This window comes from Microcaecilia unicolor, chromosome 5 (assembly GCF_901765095.1).
Source record: "Microcaecilia unicolor chromosome 5, aMicUni1.1, whole genome shotgun sequence".
Classification (NCBI taxonomy): domain Eukaryota; kingdom Metazoa; phylum Chordata; class Amphibia; order Gymnophiona; family Siphonopidae; genus Microcaecilia; species Microcaecilia unicolor.
Genome location: NC_044035.1, coordinates 269,775,646 through 269,794,043, shown reverse-complemented (window position 1 = coordinate 269,794,043; position 18,398 = coordinate 269,775,646). Strand labels below are relative to the sequence as shown.

General features: G+C 46.1%; 1 protein-coding gene across 4 annotated transcripts in view; it reads right to left on the bottom strand.

Annotated features, from left to right (window-relative positions):
- Positions 1 to 15,260, bottom strand: part of CD96 (CD96 molecule) — a 70,399-nt gene extending 55,139 nt beyond the window's left edge. For 3 of the 4 annotated variants that reach the window (XM_030204186.1, XM_030204190.1, XM_030204189.1), the window contains exons 1-3: positions 15,158 to 15,260; positions 13,659 to 14,012; positions 2,941 to 3,053 (exon numbers count right to left, since the gene is read on the bottom strand). In XM_030204186.1, the coding sequence (XP_030060046.1) occupies positions 2,941 to 3,053; positions 13,659 to 14,012; positions 15,158 to 15,215 (525 nt within the window). In that variant the 5' untranslated portion in view covers positions 15,216 to 15,260. The remainder of the gene's footprint in view (positions 1 to 2,940; positions 3,054 to 13,658; positions 14,013 to 15,157) is intronic. The other variant, XM_030204187.1, reaches the window with a different exon arrangement.
- Between the last annotated feature and the right edge of the window lie 3,138 nt (positions 15,261 to 18,398).

Below are 18,398 nucleotides of genomic sequence, written 5' to 3'. Positions count from 1 at the left end.
ATATTGTAACAATAATAATTGTTTACCCCTACATAAGTAGTTGTGAACAACTGAATTCAGAGTTAACAAGAGAGTTTCTGTACTGTACTGGGTTCGAAAACCAAATTGTGATGTATGCAAGCACGAAAATGACTCAGTATACTGAGATAGCTGCTGACTAACAAAAGTCTTCAGTAATGAGTAAAGGAATCTCTGCAATAGGCCTGAATCTAGGGGTGAGAGACACATCTAAGACCCTTGATTTTGGTATAGGTGTGAGTGCAATATGTCCCATCTCCAAAGGAAATTTACCAAGAATTAGTAAATTGTTAAAGAAATTAAATATATAGAATCCTGGAGTTAAAGGGCAATTCTATAAATATGCACCTGTATTTACATGTCATGTACACATGCAAATATAGCAAAATGTACCACATATGGGCCCCCTCCCCTTGATCTCCCTGCCTGCATTGCTACTACACTGTCCAGGCATCTCTTATCCTTCTCCCCACCACAGTCCATCTCCCTCCCTTTTTTTTTTCCATTTGTACCCTGTGCTTTCCTACTCATGGCAGGCTCAATGTGGCTTAGGTACTTATTTGTACCTGGGGCAATGGAGAGTTAAGTGCAGGGGTGTGCTGGTAAATTTTTAACAACGGGCTCTCTCTCCGGGCATAGCCGGCCCTGAAATTTGGGGGGGGGGGGGGGGGGAAATACATGCCTCTCTCTCCCCTCCCTTGTGCAGGCACGCTAGGCATACCTTTGCCGAGCCCCACCAGCCAATAAATGGACTGCCACCATTCTCTGCTGCTTGTTTCTGGCTCTGAGCAGCATGATGGAACCTTCTTGCGCTTCCATGAAAAGTCCCAGCCTGATGCTCAGAGTCAGAAACAAGGAGCAGGGAGCAGCAGCAGTCTATTTACTTGGCTGGTGGGGCCAGCATCACTGCCAGCAAAGTAAAAGAGAATTCAGGAGGGGGCCCAAGCCCACATTTTGGGAATCAGTTTTTAAAGTAGCCATGGGGAGGCCTACTTTAACAACCGGTTCCCAAAATTCTTAAAAACTTAACAAATGGCTCTTGTGAGCCTGCTCCAGCACACCACTGGTTAAGTGACTTGCCCAGAGTCACAGGGAGCTGCCTGTGCCTGCAGTGGGAATTGAACCCAGTTCCCCAGGACCAAAGTCCACCACTCTAACCACTAGGCCACTCCTCCCTTCCCCTCACCTTGTGGTCTTCTTTAAAAATGTATTTCCCTTCTCAGAGGGGCCCCAGCGCAGCAGCCATCCTCACAAGCTGCTTCTGGCTGCCACGAAGCTTTCCCTCTTTCCGCGATCCGCCCAGGCGGAAACAGGAAATTGCATCAGAAGGGGCAGACCGTGGTAGAGAGGGAAAGCTTCAGGGTAGATGGAGGCAGTTTGTGAGGATGGCTGCTGTGCTGGATTTTTAAAGAAGAGCGGGAAGGTGAGGGGAAGGGAGGAGGAAATGTACCGTGGTGGGGAGAAAGGAAAGAGATGCCTGAACCAGGGGGCCCCCTGGTGCTGGGGGCCCCGGTTTGCCTCCCATAACACCGGTCCTGCGTAGCCCCTAACTGCAAGAGGGGCATACATGCGGACAGAGCATTGGCAGGACAGGCATGTTTCCCAGTTATGTATGTAATTGACACAATCTTGTAAGTTAACTCATTTCATTGCCGCTTGTATGCATCTGTGGTTATGCCAGCTGTACGGCAGGTGTAATTGCGGGCACGTACATTTTAGATGCGCTGATCAGTGGCGTAGCTACGTGGGGCCAAGGGGGCCTGGGTCCCCGTAGATTTGGCCCTGGACCCCCCTGCCGATGACCCTCTCGACCCCTCCTCCCACTGCCAACCCTCCCCCGCCGTCGCCTACCTTTGCTGGCGGGGGACCCCAACCCCGCCAGCCGAGGTTCTCTTCTTCCTTCATTCTGTTTCTGAGTCTGACATCCTGCACGTGCAGGACGTCACACTCAGAAACAGAATGAAGGAAGAAGAGGACCTCGGCTGGCGGAGGTTGGGGTCCCGCGCCAGCAAAGGTAGATGAAAGGCGGGTTGACGGTGGGTTGGCGGCAGGAGGGGGGTAGAGAGGGTCATCGGTGGGGGGGGGGTCAAAGTTGGTGGTGGTGGTGGCGGGAGGCGGTCGGCAATGGCGGGGGGGGGGGGGGGGGTCGGCAGCACTGGGGGGGCTAAAATGTGCCCCCTCACCTTGGGCTCTGGACCCCCTCCCGCCGAAGTCTGGCTACGCCCCTGGTGCTGATGCCGAGATACGCTAGTATTCTATAACAGGATCTGGGCACTCAGATGCCATTATAGAATAGGAACTCCCTGGGCTGCATTGGCACCTAAAGGAGGTGCTCACATAGACTGCCCCTTTAGTGCCTCTGAAAATTTATAGATAGGAGACTCATACCTTAGCAGCCCATATTGTATCATTTCTGTCTACAAACACTAATTTTGACTTAACACTTATGTCTATCCACAGAGCACTGAAGTGCTGGGTCCATGGGGGCGCTCTGTAGCCTTGATTACTGCCTTTCTTAGTAGAAACAATTTTAGTGCAGAAGTGAAAAATATTAGTGGGTTTTTTGCACCAGTTCTCATATGAAAGAATAAACATGCTTGTTCTTTGAAAACTGCTCAGGGAAAAGGTTCTTGCAGGAATTTACATCCGCCTTTCTGCAGGTACATTTTACTGCCTTAATTACATACGTTGCCCTGTCCTCTGGCCTATCTCTGCTCTGGAAGACCTCCGCAAAAATGCAAGTAAAACTATTTGTATTGTGGGACAGTGTGCTTACATTTACCTGCAATAGAGTGGCAAACTTTCCAAAAGCCCTTTTATCCTGGCCAATAGCTATTTACGTCATGTGGGTGGCTCTTGAAAATGACCCTTCCTGTGCACCAGGATTAACCAGGCCTGTAGAGTTGAGAAATGTATACATACCATTGACCATTTCCAGGACAAGACGGGAGGAGACAGAGAGGATACATTCTTTACACATGAAATTTCAAAGGTCTCATTCAGAACGATTTCCTGTACACTGTGTGTTTCTTCTGCTTGGAACAAAAACAAAAATAGATACACTCAGAAAATCAAACCGCATTTCGTGATAGTGATTCATATTATTTCTCTAATACACCTGTGCCTGAGATTGGCTATTTTTCAAGGTGGGATTTTGTGCCTCTGTTTCTTGATATGGCTGATACGATACAACAAAAAAAAATTTTCACTTATAATTAGATGTACTAGAAACACGTCAGTGACATCAAAGCAGTTTTTACAATAAAATAAAATAAAGTAAGGGAAGACAGACAAACAAGGGATAACAAGAGAAAGTACTACTACTATTACTACTTATCATTTCTAAAGCGCTACTAGACGTACGCAGCGCTGTACACTTGAACATGAAGAGACAGTCCCTGCTCGACAGAGCTTACAATCTAATTAGGACAGACAGACAGAACAAACAAGAGATAAGGGAATATTAAAGTGAGGATGATAAAATAAGGGTTCTGAACAAGTGAATAAGGGTTAGGAGTTAAAAGCAGCATCAAAAAGGTGGGCTTTTAGTTTAGATTTGAAGACGGCCAGAGATGGAGCTTGACGTACTGGCTCAGGAAGTCTATTCCAGGCATATGGTGCAGCAAGATAAAGGGAACGGAGTCTGGAGTTAGCAGTGGAGAGGAAGGGTGCAGATAAGAGAGATTTACCCAGTGAACAGAGTTCTTGGGGAGGAATGTAGGGAGAGATGAGAGTGGAGAGGTACTGAGGAGCTGCAGAGTGAATGCACTTATAGGTCAATAAGAGGAGTTTGAACTGTATGCGGAAATGGATAGGAAGCCAGTGAAGTGACTTGACTTGAGGGCTAATATGAGCATAACGACACTGGTGGAATATTAGTCGTGCAGCAGAATTTTGAACAGATTGAAGAGGAGAGAGATGGCTTAGTGGGAGACCTGTAAGAAGCAAGTTGCAATAGTCTAAGCGAGAGGTGATAAGAGTGTGGATGAGGGTTCTGGTAGTGTGCTCAGAAAGAAAAGGGCGAATTTTGCTGATATTATAGAGAAAGAAACGACAGGTTTTAGCAGTCTGTTGAATATGTGCAGAGAAGGAGAGGGAGGAGTCGAAGATGACCCCGAGGTTACGAGCTGATGAGACATGAAGGATGAGAGTGTTATCCACAGAAATAGAGAATGGGGGAGGAGGAGAGGATAGGTAGAGTTAGTACTGGAAAGTATACAAGGGAATTAGAAGCACTCCAAAAGAGCAGATCACACTTCGAAGAAGTGATAAAAAGAATTTTTATTCTACAAGTTGCTGCTGCCATCTGATATCTTTTGACTGCATTGCTGGCTGACTTTTAGCTGTTTCTATGTGATTTGTTGGAAACTTATCTTCTTTTGCCCTGACAAAGCCTTGTGTTTAGGCGAAATGTGTTCCATGTTGGGCGTTGTACTGTGAGATCTTCATTGCTGAATAAAAATTCTTTTTATCACGACTTCAAAGTGTGATCTGATCTTTTCGAGTGCTCCTGTGTGACACTCTCCTCTACTGTGTTCTACCTACAAGGGAATTACTACATCAATTTTAGAAAATACACAAGGCTTTTTCCACATTAAGGGGTCCTTTTAGGGAAAGGGAATGGGACTTGATATACCGCCTTTCTGTGTTTTTTTCAACTACATTCAAAACGGTTTACATAGGTAAACCGGTATTATTTGTAACAGGTATTTATTTGTACCTGGGGCAATGGAGGGTTAAGTGACTTGCCCAGAGTCACAAGAAGCTGCAGTGGGAATCAAGCCCAGTTCCCCAGGATCAAAGCTTGCTGTACTAACCACTAGGCTACTCCTTCGCTGGTAAGTGTTAAGCTCTTAATGCATATTTAGCACATGAAAGAGGGTTCCGTACACACATATTAAAGCATTTTGTGGTATTTTTCCTGTTTCTGTGTGCTAGACCCTGTGTTATTAATTTTTCAGGAAATTTTTTTTGAAGGAGGCATGGCATGAGTGGGGAATAGGCATTTCTGAGTTATCTGGCTAGAGCCTTAAGAATAGCGCATGCAAACTGAATAATGCAGAGTTAACACAGGAGCACTGTTCCCTTTAAGCAGAGCGGGAGTCCTCCAACTGCATTGCTGCCAGTAGGGGCAGTATTGTGTTTTCAATTGCTAGAGACAGGTAGGTTCCCTGGAGTCCTGCAGAGCTTGCTTGTCCCTCACTATTGGAAATGGAATAGTGAAACAGCACCCCCCACTGGTAGAATTGTAGGTGGAGGACTCTGCACAGCTTAGAGGAACAGTGTGCAGTAGTACTTAACACTTCCTAAATAGGAGGTGGTAAGTGTTCCTGTAATTTTTTGCAGGTTCTGTGCGCTAATGGGAACATTAGTGCATGTCCTGCAAAAACACAAAACCAGAAATGCCCTAAAAAGTGCCACGCTAAATCAAGGCTTAGCATATGGGGAAATCCCAGTAAATGTGCACCAAGCCCAGGTTTTAATGTGATCTTGGGCAAGTCACTTAACCCTCCATTGCTTCAGGTACAAACTTAGATTGTGAGCCCTCCTGGGACAGAGAAATATCCAGAGTACCTGAATGCAACTCACCTTGAGCTACTACTGAAAAAGGTGTGAGCAAAATCTAAATAAATAAATAAATAAATCATAACTCCAGTGAGAGGCTAATTCCTAAGGACCTTATCATCCCAAATTTACAGACTTAAATTTCTGCTAAAATTTGTATCAAAAGCATTTATTTGGAGCACTCTATTTACCATATGAACTATTGTGCAAAATTGTGATTCTATTACTTGCAATCACAGATTCAAAAAAAAAAAAATGTAAAGAGTAGCCCCCCCCCCCCCCCCCCCCCCGCAGGTTTACAGCCCTGGTGATCTGGTAGTGTAGTCAGGTCAGGAGCAATGCACCAGTCACGGCAGCCATTTTGAGATCAAAGATAAAATAGGCAGGAGTAACTGGGAACATGGATTGTAAGATAGGCCCAGTGTGGAGTGGGAGGCTATTTGTGGAGGAGGGAGGCACTCAGAGGGTTCAGAAGGAGGGGCAACTCCTGCTCAGGGGTTGAGGAGGAGGAAGGGAGACAAACATGAGAAAATACAAATTTTTGGCTTCAACAGAAAAACATATGATTAGTTACGGCCAAAACCAAAAGCATGGTTGAAAATTAAAATAACCTTTTGGCCAAAACCAAAAACTGAGCAGGAAAAGGATTTTGGCCGGTTTCAGCGTTGTACCGAAACTGAAATTTGGTTTGGCTCTAACATGGATATCCATAGCACCCAGAGATTTCAAAGGGGCACAGTTTGGGCAGGCCTAAAATCTACACATGCATTCTTCATTTTACAAAGGGAATACATGTGTATAGGTAAAACATTTCCATATTAGATTTTACAGCAACTCAAATACATGCAGGTTTTTTCTTAAAAAGGGCTGAAACATGAGGGTTTAAAGGAGTTACACTCCTTAATCCCGTGTAGTTTATATCCTCCTGCAAAATGAAACCACACTGAATTTGTGGGTTCACTACTTATCTAACCCACTACTTAACTGGTAGCACTTACAGCTACACACATTTCTGATCCATCTACCTCCCCAAAATCATTGAACAACTTTCTCACCCAGATGTCTAAATGGCTAAAAGACAGTCTCCTTTTTCTTAACATCTAAATGTGAATCAATCATTTTTCCCAACCTACATGACTTACCACCCTGCCCTTCCATTGACAATAGACCACTTCCATTCAAAGATACAACCAAAATTTGGGGTGTCATTTTCAACACCAAACTTAGCTTTAAACCACAAATCGACTCCATTGTTTGCTCCTCATTTTTCGCTATGCACTGTAGTTGCTCCATCTGCCCTTATTTCTTTCCCCTTCTCTGCACCCTTATTCTAGCATTGATTATGACCCATCTTGACTACTGTAATTCACTTTATGCAGGTCTTCCTCTGTACTCCCTTAAACTAATCCACTACCATCAAACTTCTCCACAATTCTCATTGCTTTGACCATGTCACACCCTTGCTTCGCTCCGAACACTGGCTTTCGATTTCCATGCATATCAAATTCAAACTCCTCCTACTAATCTACAAAGGCCGTCTGCTTACTGCCCCCTCCTTTATTAACAAGCTCCTTCTCACTTTCTCTGCTCAGCCGATAACAACTTCTTTGTTCTTCCATCTCACTCGGCCTTGTATCTGACCATCTCCAGTGAAACAGCATTTAGATACCTAGGCTCAAGCTTTGGAGATTACTTCCTCTGTACATCAAGAACCAATCCTCTGTCCACATATTTAAGAAATTACTCAAAACCCATCTTTTCTGAGACCTTTGGCTCCTCTATTGATTGAAACTTCTCTAGCCTCCTCTAATCTACCTTCTTCTCTTATTTGTCTCTCTACTTCTTTCCTCTCCATTTCTCTACTATGTTGTAAACTGCATAGATGTCTTTTACACCCATTGAGGTATATCAAGTGCAATAAATTATTAAATAAATTAATTGCCACTTCCATCTGTAAATGCCGATACCTTCTTGGGGAAGCTGCAGGGGTTGTGTCATTTGATCCATGTCTACATTTCTAAAATGGCTGCTTCCACTACACATACCAGCCAAAAGGAGGCATAAGATCATAGATTTGATATACGGTCGTTCTGTGGTATAACCACAGCAGTTTACATATTATATGTAGGCACTTTTTCTGTCCCTAGTGGGCTCACAATCTAAGTTTTTGTACCTGGAGCAATGGAGGATTAAGTGACTTCTCCAAGGTCACAAGGAACTGCAGTGGGAATGGAACCCAGTTCCCCAGGTTCTCAAACCCCGGCACTTAACATTAAGCTACTTATTCCTATGGATATTTTAGAAAAAGCTCTGCATCAACAGATCCTTTTCTAAAATACCACTGGAACTGAACATATCTTGACCTGGATGTCTCAAATCTGATATCTGCATTCTGTAGAAAATGGAGCTCCACATGTTTTGGCGTCCTAATTAAAATATAACCAGTGTTCACTGGTTAATATGTGAACTCTGAAGTGACAGAGAAGAAACATTCTGCAAATCTGTCTGATCTGAAGGTTTCGTTTTTTAAAAGCTCAGCTGGAGGCACCTGAAGCTTTAAATGAGGTCAGAAAACATGCAGGAAGTGGTTAAAATAGACTTCCTGCAAAAAAAAGCAGAAAATTCTACACAGCGCTTCTCTGCCTTCCTGTGTCTTTCTTGCTTAACTTTAAAATCATGTCAGTACAGTTCATAAGACAGAGGGGTCAGACAGAAGAAAACTCTTAGGGGGTCAGGAGGGATATTTTCAGGCAGTGGCGTAGCCAGAAGTCAATTTTTGGGTGGGCCAACAGGTTGGATGGGTGGGCACTAGACAGTGGTGTGCTGGTAAATGTTTAACAACAGGCTCCTCTGCACCCCCCCCCCCCCCGTCCACCTGTGCACCTCCCCTCAAAATTGCAGAGCTGGCTATAGCCTGGGGAGAGAGCCTGGGGGGGAGAGGGGAGGCAATGCATTACTCTCTCCAGGAAAAAAAAAATTAAATGATCCCAGGTTCCAATCTAATTCATGTTTAATGTGGGATAAAATGCCATAAATAAGTAAATAAATATAAACTTTTAATGTTGAGCACCTGATTCTCAAAGTGGACATATTCCAAACACTATAATGAAAATAAAATGGGTTTTTTTTCTACCTTTGTTGTCTGGTGACTTTGTTTTTCTGATCATGCTGGCCCAGTATCTGATTCTGCTGGTATCTGTCCTCTTAACTCTGTTTCCAGGGCTTCCTTTCCATTTATTTCTTTACTTTCTGCCTTTCTTCTTCATTTCTTGCTCTATATCTGTAAGTAAAAGCTGGGTCCTCCGCAGATTTGACTGTCCAGTGGATCCAGCTTCTGCCTATTTTCTTCATCCATGTGCAGTTTTTCTCCTCTCTTCCTTTTCCCTCATCTCATCTCCTTCCTCACTCTTCCATCCCCTCCATCCATGTCCAGCATTTCTTCTCTCTCCCTTCCCTCTCCTCCATCCATATCCAGCAACCCTCCTCTCCCCTGCCCTTCCCTCCATCCATCCTTGTCCAGCAACCCTCCTCTCCCCTGCCCTTCCCTCCATCCATCCATGTCCAGCAACCCTCCTCTCCCCTGCCCTCCCCTCCATCCACTCATGTCCAGCAACCTTCCTCTTTCCTCTTTCCTCCCCTCCATCCACCCATGTCCAGCAACTCTCCTCTCCCCTCCCCTCCATCCATCCATACCCAGCAATTCTCTTCTCTCCCCTGTCCCCTCCATCCATCCATACCCAGCAATTCTCTTCTCTCCCCTGCCCCCCTCCATTCATCCATACCCAGAAATTCTCTTCTCTCCCCTGCCCCCCTCCATTCATCCATACCCAGCAATTCTCCTCTCTACCCTGCCCCTATCCATCCATACCCAGCAATTCTCTTTTCTCCCTTGCCCTCCCCTCCCGCTCCCATCCATGTCCTGCGATTCTCCTTCGCCCCCATCCTTCCCTCCCATTCCATTCCACCTGCCCGCCCTCTTCTCCCCCAAAAAATCTACAGTGGAAGCAGGCTGAGCTCCGTTCCTGCATCTGCCTCCCTATCTCTCACGGTAGCGCTTCCCAGACGCTGCCTACCGCCACCACGATTGCAGGATCTACCTCTCTCCGTCTCAGCACTCAGCAGCAGCGGTAGCGATTCATACACGCTGCCTCCTGCTTCTAACCGAGAAGCGTCTCCTCTGCCGCGTCCTGCCCCAGCAGAAACAGGAAGTTGTGATATTGGGGCGGGACGCGGCAGAGGAGACGCTTCTGGGTTAGAAGCAGGAGGCAGCATGTATGAATCGCTACCACTGCTGCTGAGTGCTGAGACAGAGGGAGGTAGATCCTGCGATCGTGGCGGAGGCAGGCAGTTTCTGGGAAGCACTGCCGTGAGAGAGAGGGAGGCAGATGCAGGATCGGAGCTCAGCCTGCTCCCTCCGCTCTGCTGCCTCCACTGCTGGGTGGGCCTGAACCCAAACTGGGTGGGCCTAGGCCCATTCAGGCCCACCCGTGGCTACGCCCCTGTTTTCAGGGCTGCCCTAAAAGACAGGGGCAAACTGACCATGCGAGCAACTGGGCAGTGCCTGAGGGCCCAGGGCTGTGTGTGTGTGGGTCCAGTGCTTCCCTCCCATGTGTCCGATGTGCAACATCCTTCTTTCTCCTCTGGAACCAGGATGCGCTCGTCGTCTCTCCCTTTTGCGCTCCTATCCCCAAACCTCCTCTTCGCAGGCAGGTGCACCGGCAGCTAAATTGGTCATCTGCTGCTGATGCTGGAACTTCCCTCTGCCACAGTCTGCACCCTTCTGATGTCACTTCCTTCTTCTACAAGCACAGGCTGCAGCAGAGGGAAGTTTCAGAGTCAGCGGCAGGGCCGCCAAGAGGGGGGGCAGGGGGCAAAATTCCCCAGGCCCGGGCCTCCAAGGAGGGCCTGATGCCTGGGTCAGGCCGCTGGCGCTGCAGTCCCCGGTCTCACCTGCCTGCTTCCTCAGCTCCTGGCCCCCTACATTCAAAGCAGCAGTCGCAGATTGGCTCTCTTCTGGCCTTCCCTTCCTGTGTCCCGCCCTCGCGGAAACCGGAAGTTACATCAGACAAGGGCAGGACACAGGGAGGGAAGGCCAGAAGAGACACAATCTACTACTACCACGTTGAATGAAGGGGGCCCGGAGCCGTGGAGGCAGGCAGGTGAGACCGGGGACTGCAGCGGCAGGGGGAGCAACAGGGGGGCAGCAACGGTGTGGAGGGGGGGGCGAGGCGGGGCGGCCTTGGCCTGGGCCCGGCCTAGTCTCTTGGCGGCCCTGGTCAGCGGCAAATGGCTGATTTAGCTGCAGGACCAAAGGAAAAGGTCAGTGGCAGGGGAAGAGGGAAGCAGCAGGACCAGGGGGAGCCCAAAGGTCCTCATTGCCCAAGGGCCCAGACCACTCTCAGTTTTCCCCTGCTTTCACATTTTATCACAACATCCGTCTCTCCTTGGTTACTGCAGCACTGCTCCAGCAAATCATTTATGTGGGAACTCTCTAAATGGTGCCTAAAGTTAGGTGCCATGCAACTGCAAAGGAGACGTTCCCATGGGAGAGGTATGGGCGGGTTGGGGCATTCCAGAAAATTGCGCGTAGTATTATAGAATATTATAGACTATCCTGTCATGCACGCTCAACTTGCATGCTAGGCTATACACCTGGCTTCAGTTGGTAAAGGTCCGCATGACCAAAGTTGAGCGTGAAATTCAGCAACCAACAGTATTTAATAAAGAGCACTCATCCTGGACTGCCCTTTATAGAATTGCACTGGGCACTGATGTTTTTTGATGCCCATATTTGGGTGGCATTTACTGAATCTGGCCCATAACCCTTAATTACCTCTCGTACAAACTGAGGGGGCAGTTCTATAACTTGGTGACTCATTTTAGGTGCCTCAATACCTTACACTGAGCGCCAATTCTACAATGGCATCTGAGCACCAAGACACCATTATAGAATATGAGCATAAGTCAACATTGGTGCACAGTGGTGGCCCTACCATTAGGGCCACCTCTGTGCACCAATGTTGCACAGTGGTGGCCTTTTCTTGTCTTTTAAAATGAAAGCAGCAGCAGCAATTCCCATAGGCAGCCCTGCCGCTGGTCCCGGCCCCTTTTCTTTACTAAGGGAGGCCCGCCTCTGAGGAAACAGGAAATTACATCAGAGAGCTGGGCCACACATAGTAGAGAAAAGGAGCTGAGATTGGCGGCAGGACAGCCTACAGGAATTACTGCTGCCACTGCCTTTTAAAAAAATAAAAACAAGAAAAGAATAGAAAAGGTAATTTCAGGTAAGGGGGTTGGAGAAGGAAGGGGGTGGTGGAGGAGGAGCCGGGGCGGTAGGTCATTTCTTGCTTCAGGTGGCAGATTGTCTTGGGCTGCCCCTGTTGATGTGTGTAATTGTAGGTGCCAACAATTATGCCGTGTCTATGACAGGTGTTACTGCTGGTGCCTATGTGTGCTGAGTGACACGCATAACTTACGGTATTTAAGTTATGTGGGTAACCAGGAGACCCGTCGGCGCTGCGTCCACGTGCGTGCTCCCATCACATTTATATGCATAGGAGGGAATTTGATAAACAGCGCTGAAACTTAACAATTTAGTGCTAAGCGCTCTTCTATAAAGGGTGTGCGTCTTATATAGAATAGCTTTTAGCGCAGACCCTGTACCTAACTTTTAGGCACTGAACTTATACTGCTAAAACCTGGTTTAAATGTCGGTGGCCAAGTTAGGCAGTATTCTGTACTTCTGCATGCAACTTTTTAGAATGCCCCTGACACGCCTATGGCCACACCCCTTTTTGAGATCCACTCCATGGGATTTAGGCGCTGTGCCTTATAGAACTGCACGCATCCAGATGTGCGAGCTAATTTTAATGAGTGCCAATTAACATCACTAATTGGTTGTTAGCATCCAATTATTGATGGTTCAGAGCTCATTATCCTATTTATTTGCTCATGCATCTCAGAAGCAGCAGATTTGGATGCTATATATAGAATCAGGGGGGGGGGCGTGGAAGTGATTTGTGCATGTGGGTAGTAGAATACTGTCTGGCACTTACATAAGTATATACTGTATTCACATAAGTGCTAGCATTGCATAATTTATGCGTGCAATTGGCATCTAACTTTAGATTTTACTATCTAAGCACACTATAAAACTATGTGTTCATATGTATGTATATACCCTTCTGGGTTTTGTGTGATTTGAGTATTTTAAAGATTACGATGTAAAGTTTCTTTTGGGTAAGTGCACTGGTTTCACTTCTGAAAAAATTTGTGAGTTCTGTAAATGGTTGAACATGTTGAGATTCTCAGCATGTGATGCATTTTTTCATGCTGCAAAAATAGTATATCAGAACCTAGGGCTGGCCCAACTATAAGGCATGACTAGGCAATTGCCTAAGACAGCAGTTTCTAAGGGGGCAGCAAAAAGCAGCCGCAGTAAAAGCAAAACAAGTCCTGACTGTCGCATAAACCTAAAGAACCTTAAGCATACACTTTTACCTGCAAAAAAAGTTTAACACTTAAAAACACAATGTCCAATTATGATTTTGTATAGCATTGTTGTAGGATGATCATGATTGTAGAGTTTAATTATCAAAATCAGGGGAGGGGTTGCCAATGGGATAGGAACCTGAAAATTAATTTGAGGAGGGAGGAATAAGTCTGAAGGTTTGCATAGGACTCCCAATATATATACATATATATATTTTTATTTGTACCCTGCATTTTCCCACTCATGGCAGGCTCAATGCAGCTTAGGTACTTATTTGTACCTGGTGCAATGGAGGGTTAAGTGACTTGCCCAGAGTCACAAGGAGCTGCCTGTACCTGAAGTGGGAATCAAATCCAGTTCCCCAGGACCAAAGTCCACCACTCTAACCACTAGGCCACTCCTCCACATACTCTTGCACTGGCCTTGTTGAAGCCTGTTTTTATGGCGGGAGGAATATTGGGGTATGTCCTACAGATATTTTTTTCCTGTCTATAATTTTTTTGACTCTTAATTTAATAGAATTCAGATCAATGTTAGCATGATTTTCTTGTAAAATACTGTGAACATTATGTACATGACTTACCTTCTGTCTGAACAAAGAGATGAATGATTTTTGATTTCGTCCCATAGGGGTAAGTCGCAAAGTTACATGAATACTGGCCAGTCTGTGAGGGAGCCACACTGATCAGATGCAGCAGCCATGTGCTCGGTGGCTTAAATTCAGCGGAGACATTGTGAAATGTGTCATGTAAAGTGCCGTAAGACGTGCCATGGCTTGGGTTGTGCACTACAATCATGGTTTGCTTTAAGTCTACAATTTGAGACCACTGCATTTGTGTTACTGTCATGTTCCCTTTCAGGATGCATTTCAAAGTCACGTCACTGCCTGCTGTTACATGAACTATTTCATCGTTTTCAATATCACCCTCTGGCTGTCCTAAGGGCAAAAAAAAAAAAAAAATTTGAATTGTTAGTGCAAATAAAATCACAGGTACATTAACCAGCATGTCAACCTTATGTGGGAAGAGGATTTCCAGTCCCTTGAAAGAGCATATGCCTACTTTCATAATATGCACAAATCTGATAGCATAACTCCCCCCACCCCCACTTTGCATTACCTATATGTACATACATAAAGTTAACTGTTTAAAAGTCCAATTTTCAAATTCAGTTTAGCAAGTACCTTAAGTATAAAAATCTCTTTGTTGTGCTGGCTTAAACGTACCAGATAAGAATCCTGCTGGTAAATGTAGCCCATATTCTTTATTTTAAGCATTATTTTTTATCTGGCAGTTACCCCCTGCTGTTCTGGACTTCTAGCTTAATTGAAACCAGCTTGTACTGGGATTATGGCACAGTGATCCATCATTCAAAATTACCTGGGAATTTGCCTTCTTTTTTTAACATTCAGCACAGGCTCGAAAACTATAATTCCCTTTAGAACCCAGTAAATATGCACCCTAAGTATGGCCAGTAGGTGTCACTGTTGATTAATGGCTAGTACTCCTTCCCTCTGACCATTTCCTCTCCCTCCCCCTCTCCCATCAGTCTGAACACTGCTTATGCAGCATCCTATGAAGCAGAAACTAGGTTGTTAGTTAAACCCAGATCTCCCACATGGCAGCATACAGTAGTCCCACTGAACCAGAGGAACCAGACTATTTTAAGCAGGCATTTTAGTATCATTCAGAACACATAACGTTTCTATTTCAGCACTACCATGGCGTCCATTTTTCCCTGTCAAGTGACTAGCCCCTGGACTCTCATAGCATAAACTTGCACATCCATTCAAGCTGACAGGTGTATATGCCTTCCAGTGGAGTCAGTACTAAAGGCATCCAGAGGAGTTTATGGAATTTACATCCCATCTTACATGACCTTCTTCTGGTAAAATAGATGTGTTTCTTACACTCTACAATTCAATTGTTAACTGTTGCTGAATAATTTGTTGTGTGTCTCTGTGGTGCAGTAAGTACACCCTTACAAACACTTAAACAAATTGTAAATATATTAGAATCAATTTAATTGTATGAAAATACCCTAGTCCCCTCAGTATTGGAAGGGTCTCTATGGTCTACTTACCACTAACACATAGGTGGAGGATGAAAACGTGAAGAACAGAGATCTGTCTTTTCCTCATGATGTTCTGCAGTCTGTTTTTACAGTGCTAACTCCATATTGGTCCCCACAGCCAGCTTTTTGCAAGCTTACTGTGTGTGGGACACGTAGATACTTTGTGAAGTCTATCACCACAGGAAGTGATTCTGAATGTGCACCACAGGCAACCTGTAGCCGGGAAAGGAGCAGTGGTTAATCAGAATAGCAAGTTATCGCTTGCAATAACCATTCTTCCAACACAGGGCAAGGTGAGATAAAGCGAGAAAACGAGAGATCATTTGATAGAAAGAAGTAAGATAGCAAGAAATGGGGCTTATAACCAACTATCCTAGAATACAAGTATACCTAGTTGCATACAGGGCAATTCTTTAAACTGATGCCTAGAGGTGCATGCCACTTATGAGTATCAAAGAAGCCATTAATTGACAGGTACCTATATGCACTAGGTGTTATTCTGTAAGGTAGCGCCTAGGTGCTGTGGAGGGGCATAATTGAACGCGAACGCCCATCTCCTACTACTACTACTACTATTTAGCATTTCTGTAGCGCTACAAGGCATACGCAGCGCTGCACAAACATAGAAGAAAGACAGTCCCTGCTCAAAGAGCTTACAATCTAATAGACAAAAAATAAAGTAAGCAAATCAAATCAATTATTGTGTACAGGAAGGAGGAGGGTAGGTGGAGGCAGGTGGTTGCAAGTCAAAAGCAATGTTAAAGAGGTGGGCTTTCAGTCTAGATTTAAAGTGGCCAAGGAAGGGGCAAGACGTAGGGGCTCAGGAAGTTTATTCCAGGCGTAGGGTGCAGCGAGACAGAAGGCGCGAAGTCTGGAGTTGGCAGTAGTGGAGAAGGGAACAGATAAGAAGGATTTATCCATGGAGCGGAGTGCACGGGAAGGGGTGTAGGGAAGGACGAGTGTGGAGAGATACTGGGGAGCAGCAGAGTGAGTACATTTAAAGGTTAGTAGAAGAAGTTTGAACAGGATGCGAAAACGGATAGGGAGCCAGTGAAGCGACTTGAGGAGAGGGGTAGTATGAGTAAAGTGACCCTGGCGGAAGACGAGACGGGCGTTTATCTCTGAGGACAGGTCCGCGAAAGGGCGGGCCAGACCATATTTTCGAAAAAGATGGGCGTCCATCTTTTGTTTCGATAATACGGTTTGTGCCGGACAAACGCATCACATTTGGGCGGATTTGAGCTGGGCGGTATCAGTTTTCAGCGATAATGGAAACCGAAGGTGCCCAGCTCAAAAACGAACAAATGCAAGGCATTTGTTCGTGGAAGGGGCCACACTGGTCCCCCTCACATGCCAGGACACCAACCGGGCACACTAGGGGCACTTGTAACAATTAAAAAAAAATGAAAATACCTCCCAAGTTCATAGCTCCCTTGCCTTGGGTGCTAAGCCCCCAAATCCCCCCCCCCCAAACCCACTGCCCACAACTCTACACCATTACCATAGCACTTATGGCTGAAGGGGGGCACCTAGATGTGGGTACAGTGGGTTTTGGGGGCGGTTTGGAGCGCTCCCATTTAGCAGCACAAGTGTAACAGGTAGGGGGTGGATGGGCCTGGGTCCACCTGCCTGAAGTTTACTGCACCCACTAACAACTGCTCCAGGGACCTGCATAATGCTGTGATGGAGCTAGGTATGACATTTGAGACTGGCATACAGGCTGGAAAAACAGTTTTTAAAGTTCTTTTTTTTTGGTGGGAGGGGGTTAGTGACCACTGGGGGAGTCAGGGGAGGTCATCCCCGATTCCCTCCGGTGGTCATCTGGGCAGTTGGGGCACTTTTTGGGGACTTGTTTGTGAGAAAAAGGGTCAAGAAAAAGTGACCCAAATTCTCGCTTCTGGCGTCCTTCTTTTTTCCACTATCGGCCGAGCGCGCCCATCTCTCCTCGGCCGATAAACACGCCCAGTCCCGCCTTCACCACGCCTCCGACATGCCCCTGTCAACTTTGTTCGTTCCCACGACAGACTGCAGTTGGAGGCGCCCAAAATCGGCTTTCGATTATACCAACTTGGGTGCCCACGGGAGAAAGGCGCCCATCTCCCGATTTGGGTTGAAATATGGGCGTCTTTCTGTTTTGAAAATAAGCTGGATAGTGCCCAACTGCAAGGGGGGCATTCCCATGGTCAAAGCATGGTTGTGTCTCCCAGTTACGCATGTAGTTTAGAATACTACAAATACTATGCATCACTTGGCACACCTAGGCACACCAAATTATGCCTGCCATTGGCATGGCATAAGAGGGTGTGCCTAAACAGGGGCATACCAATGATGACTTCCACTAGTATTCTATAATGGAATCTTGGTGCCAAGATGCCTTTATAGAAATGGTGTTAAGGGCATGACATTGGGGCACCTAGACCAATGGTTCTCAACCCAGTCGTCGGGGCACACTCAGCCAGTCAGATTTTCAGGCTATCCACAATGACTAGGCATGAGATTGATTTGCATGCACTACCTTCTTGGCATGCAAATTTATGTCATGCCTAGTCATTGTGGATATCCTGAAAATCTGAATGGCTGGGTGTGTCCCAAGGATTGGGTTGAGAACCACTGACCTAGACTGAGTTGCCAATCTATGCAATTGCCCTGTTGTCTGCAGTAGCTGTATTTAGCAAGCATTATAGCCACACTTAAGAAAGCAACTGGTATCATAGATGCCTCACATCAACTTTGCCCTTACTGAATACCATCTTCGCAGTCACTTCGAAGTAGCCCTGCTCAGGATAACTCACCAAGATTGACACAGCCCTGTATATGTTGCCTTGGCTACTGCCATGCTCTGCTGGAATCATTGGCTGTTCAATTAGTCAGTTGCTTGGTTTTCCTCAAGAAGGTCAGTCATCAGTCTGCTAACTGATCACTACAATCAGGAAGTAACAACTTTTTAAAATAAACAATAATCATCTCTCATCAATAAAGGGTGACGCAGCCCAGTCCTGCTTTCTTCCAGGTACTGACCTTTTGAGCACAACCATTTTCTTCCTGCTCATTTGTGCTTACAACTCACTTGGAACCAGGGCTGGATTTTGCATTAGGAGCCTTCCTAAAGCACCTACCCTGGGGGGGGGGGGGGGGGGTTGCCCATTTTATAATTCCTCCAAACTCGAACTCACTTGGTGGAATTGTCAGCCAAAGCTCCCTCTTCAAGAATGGATCCTAAATTCTGCCACTAGCAGACACTATTGGGTCA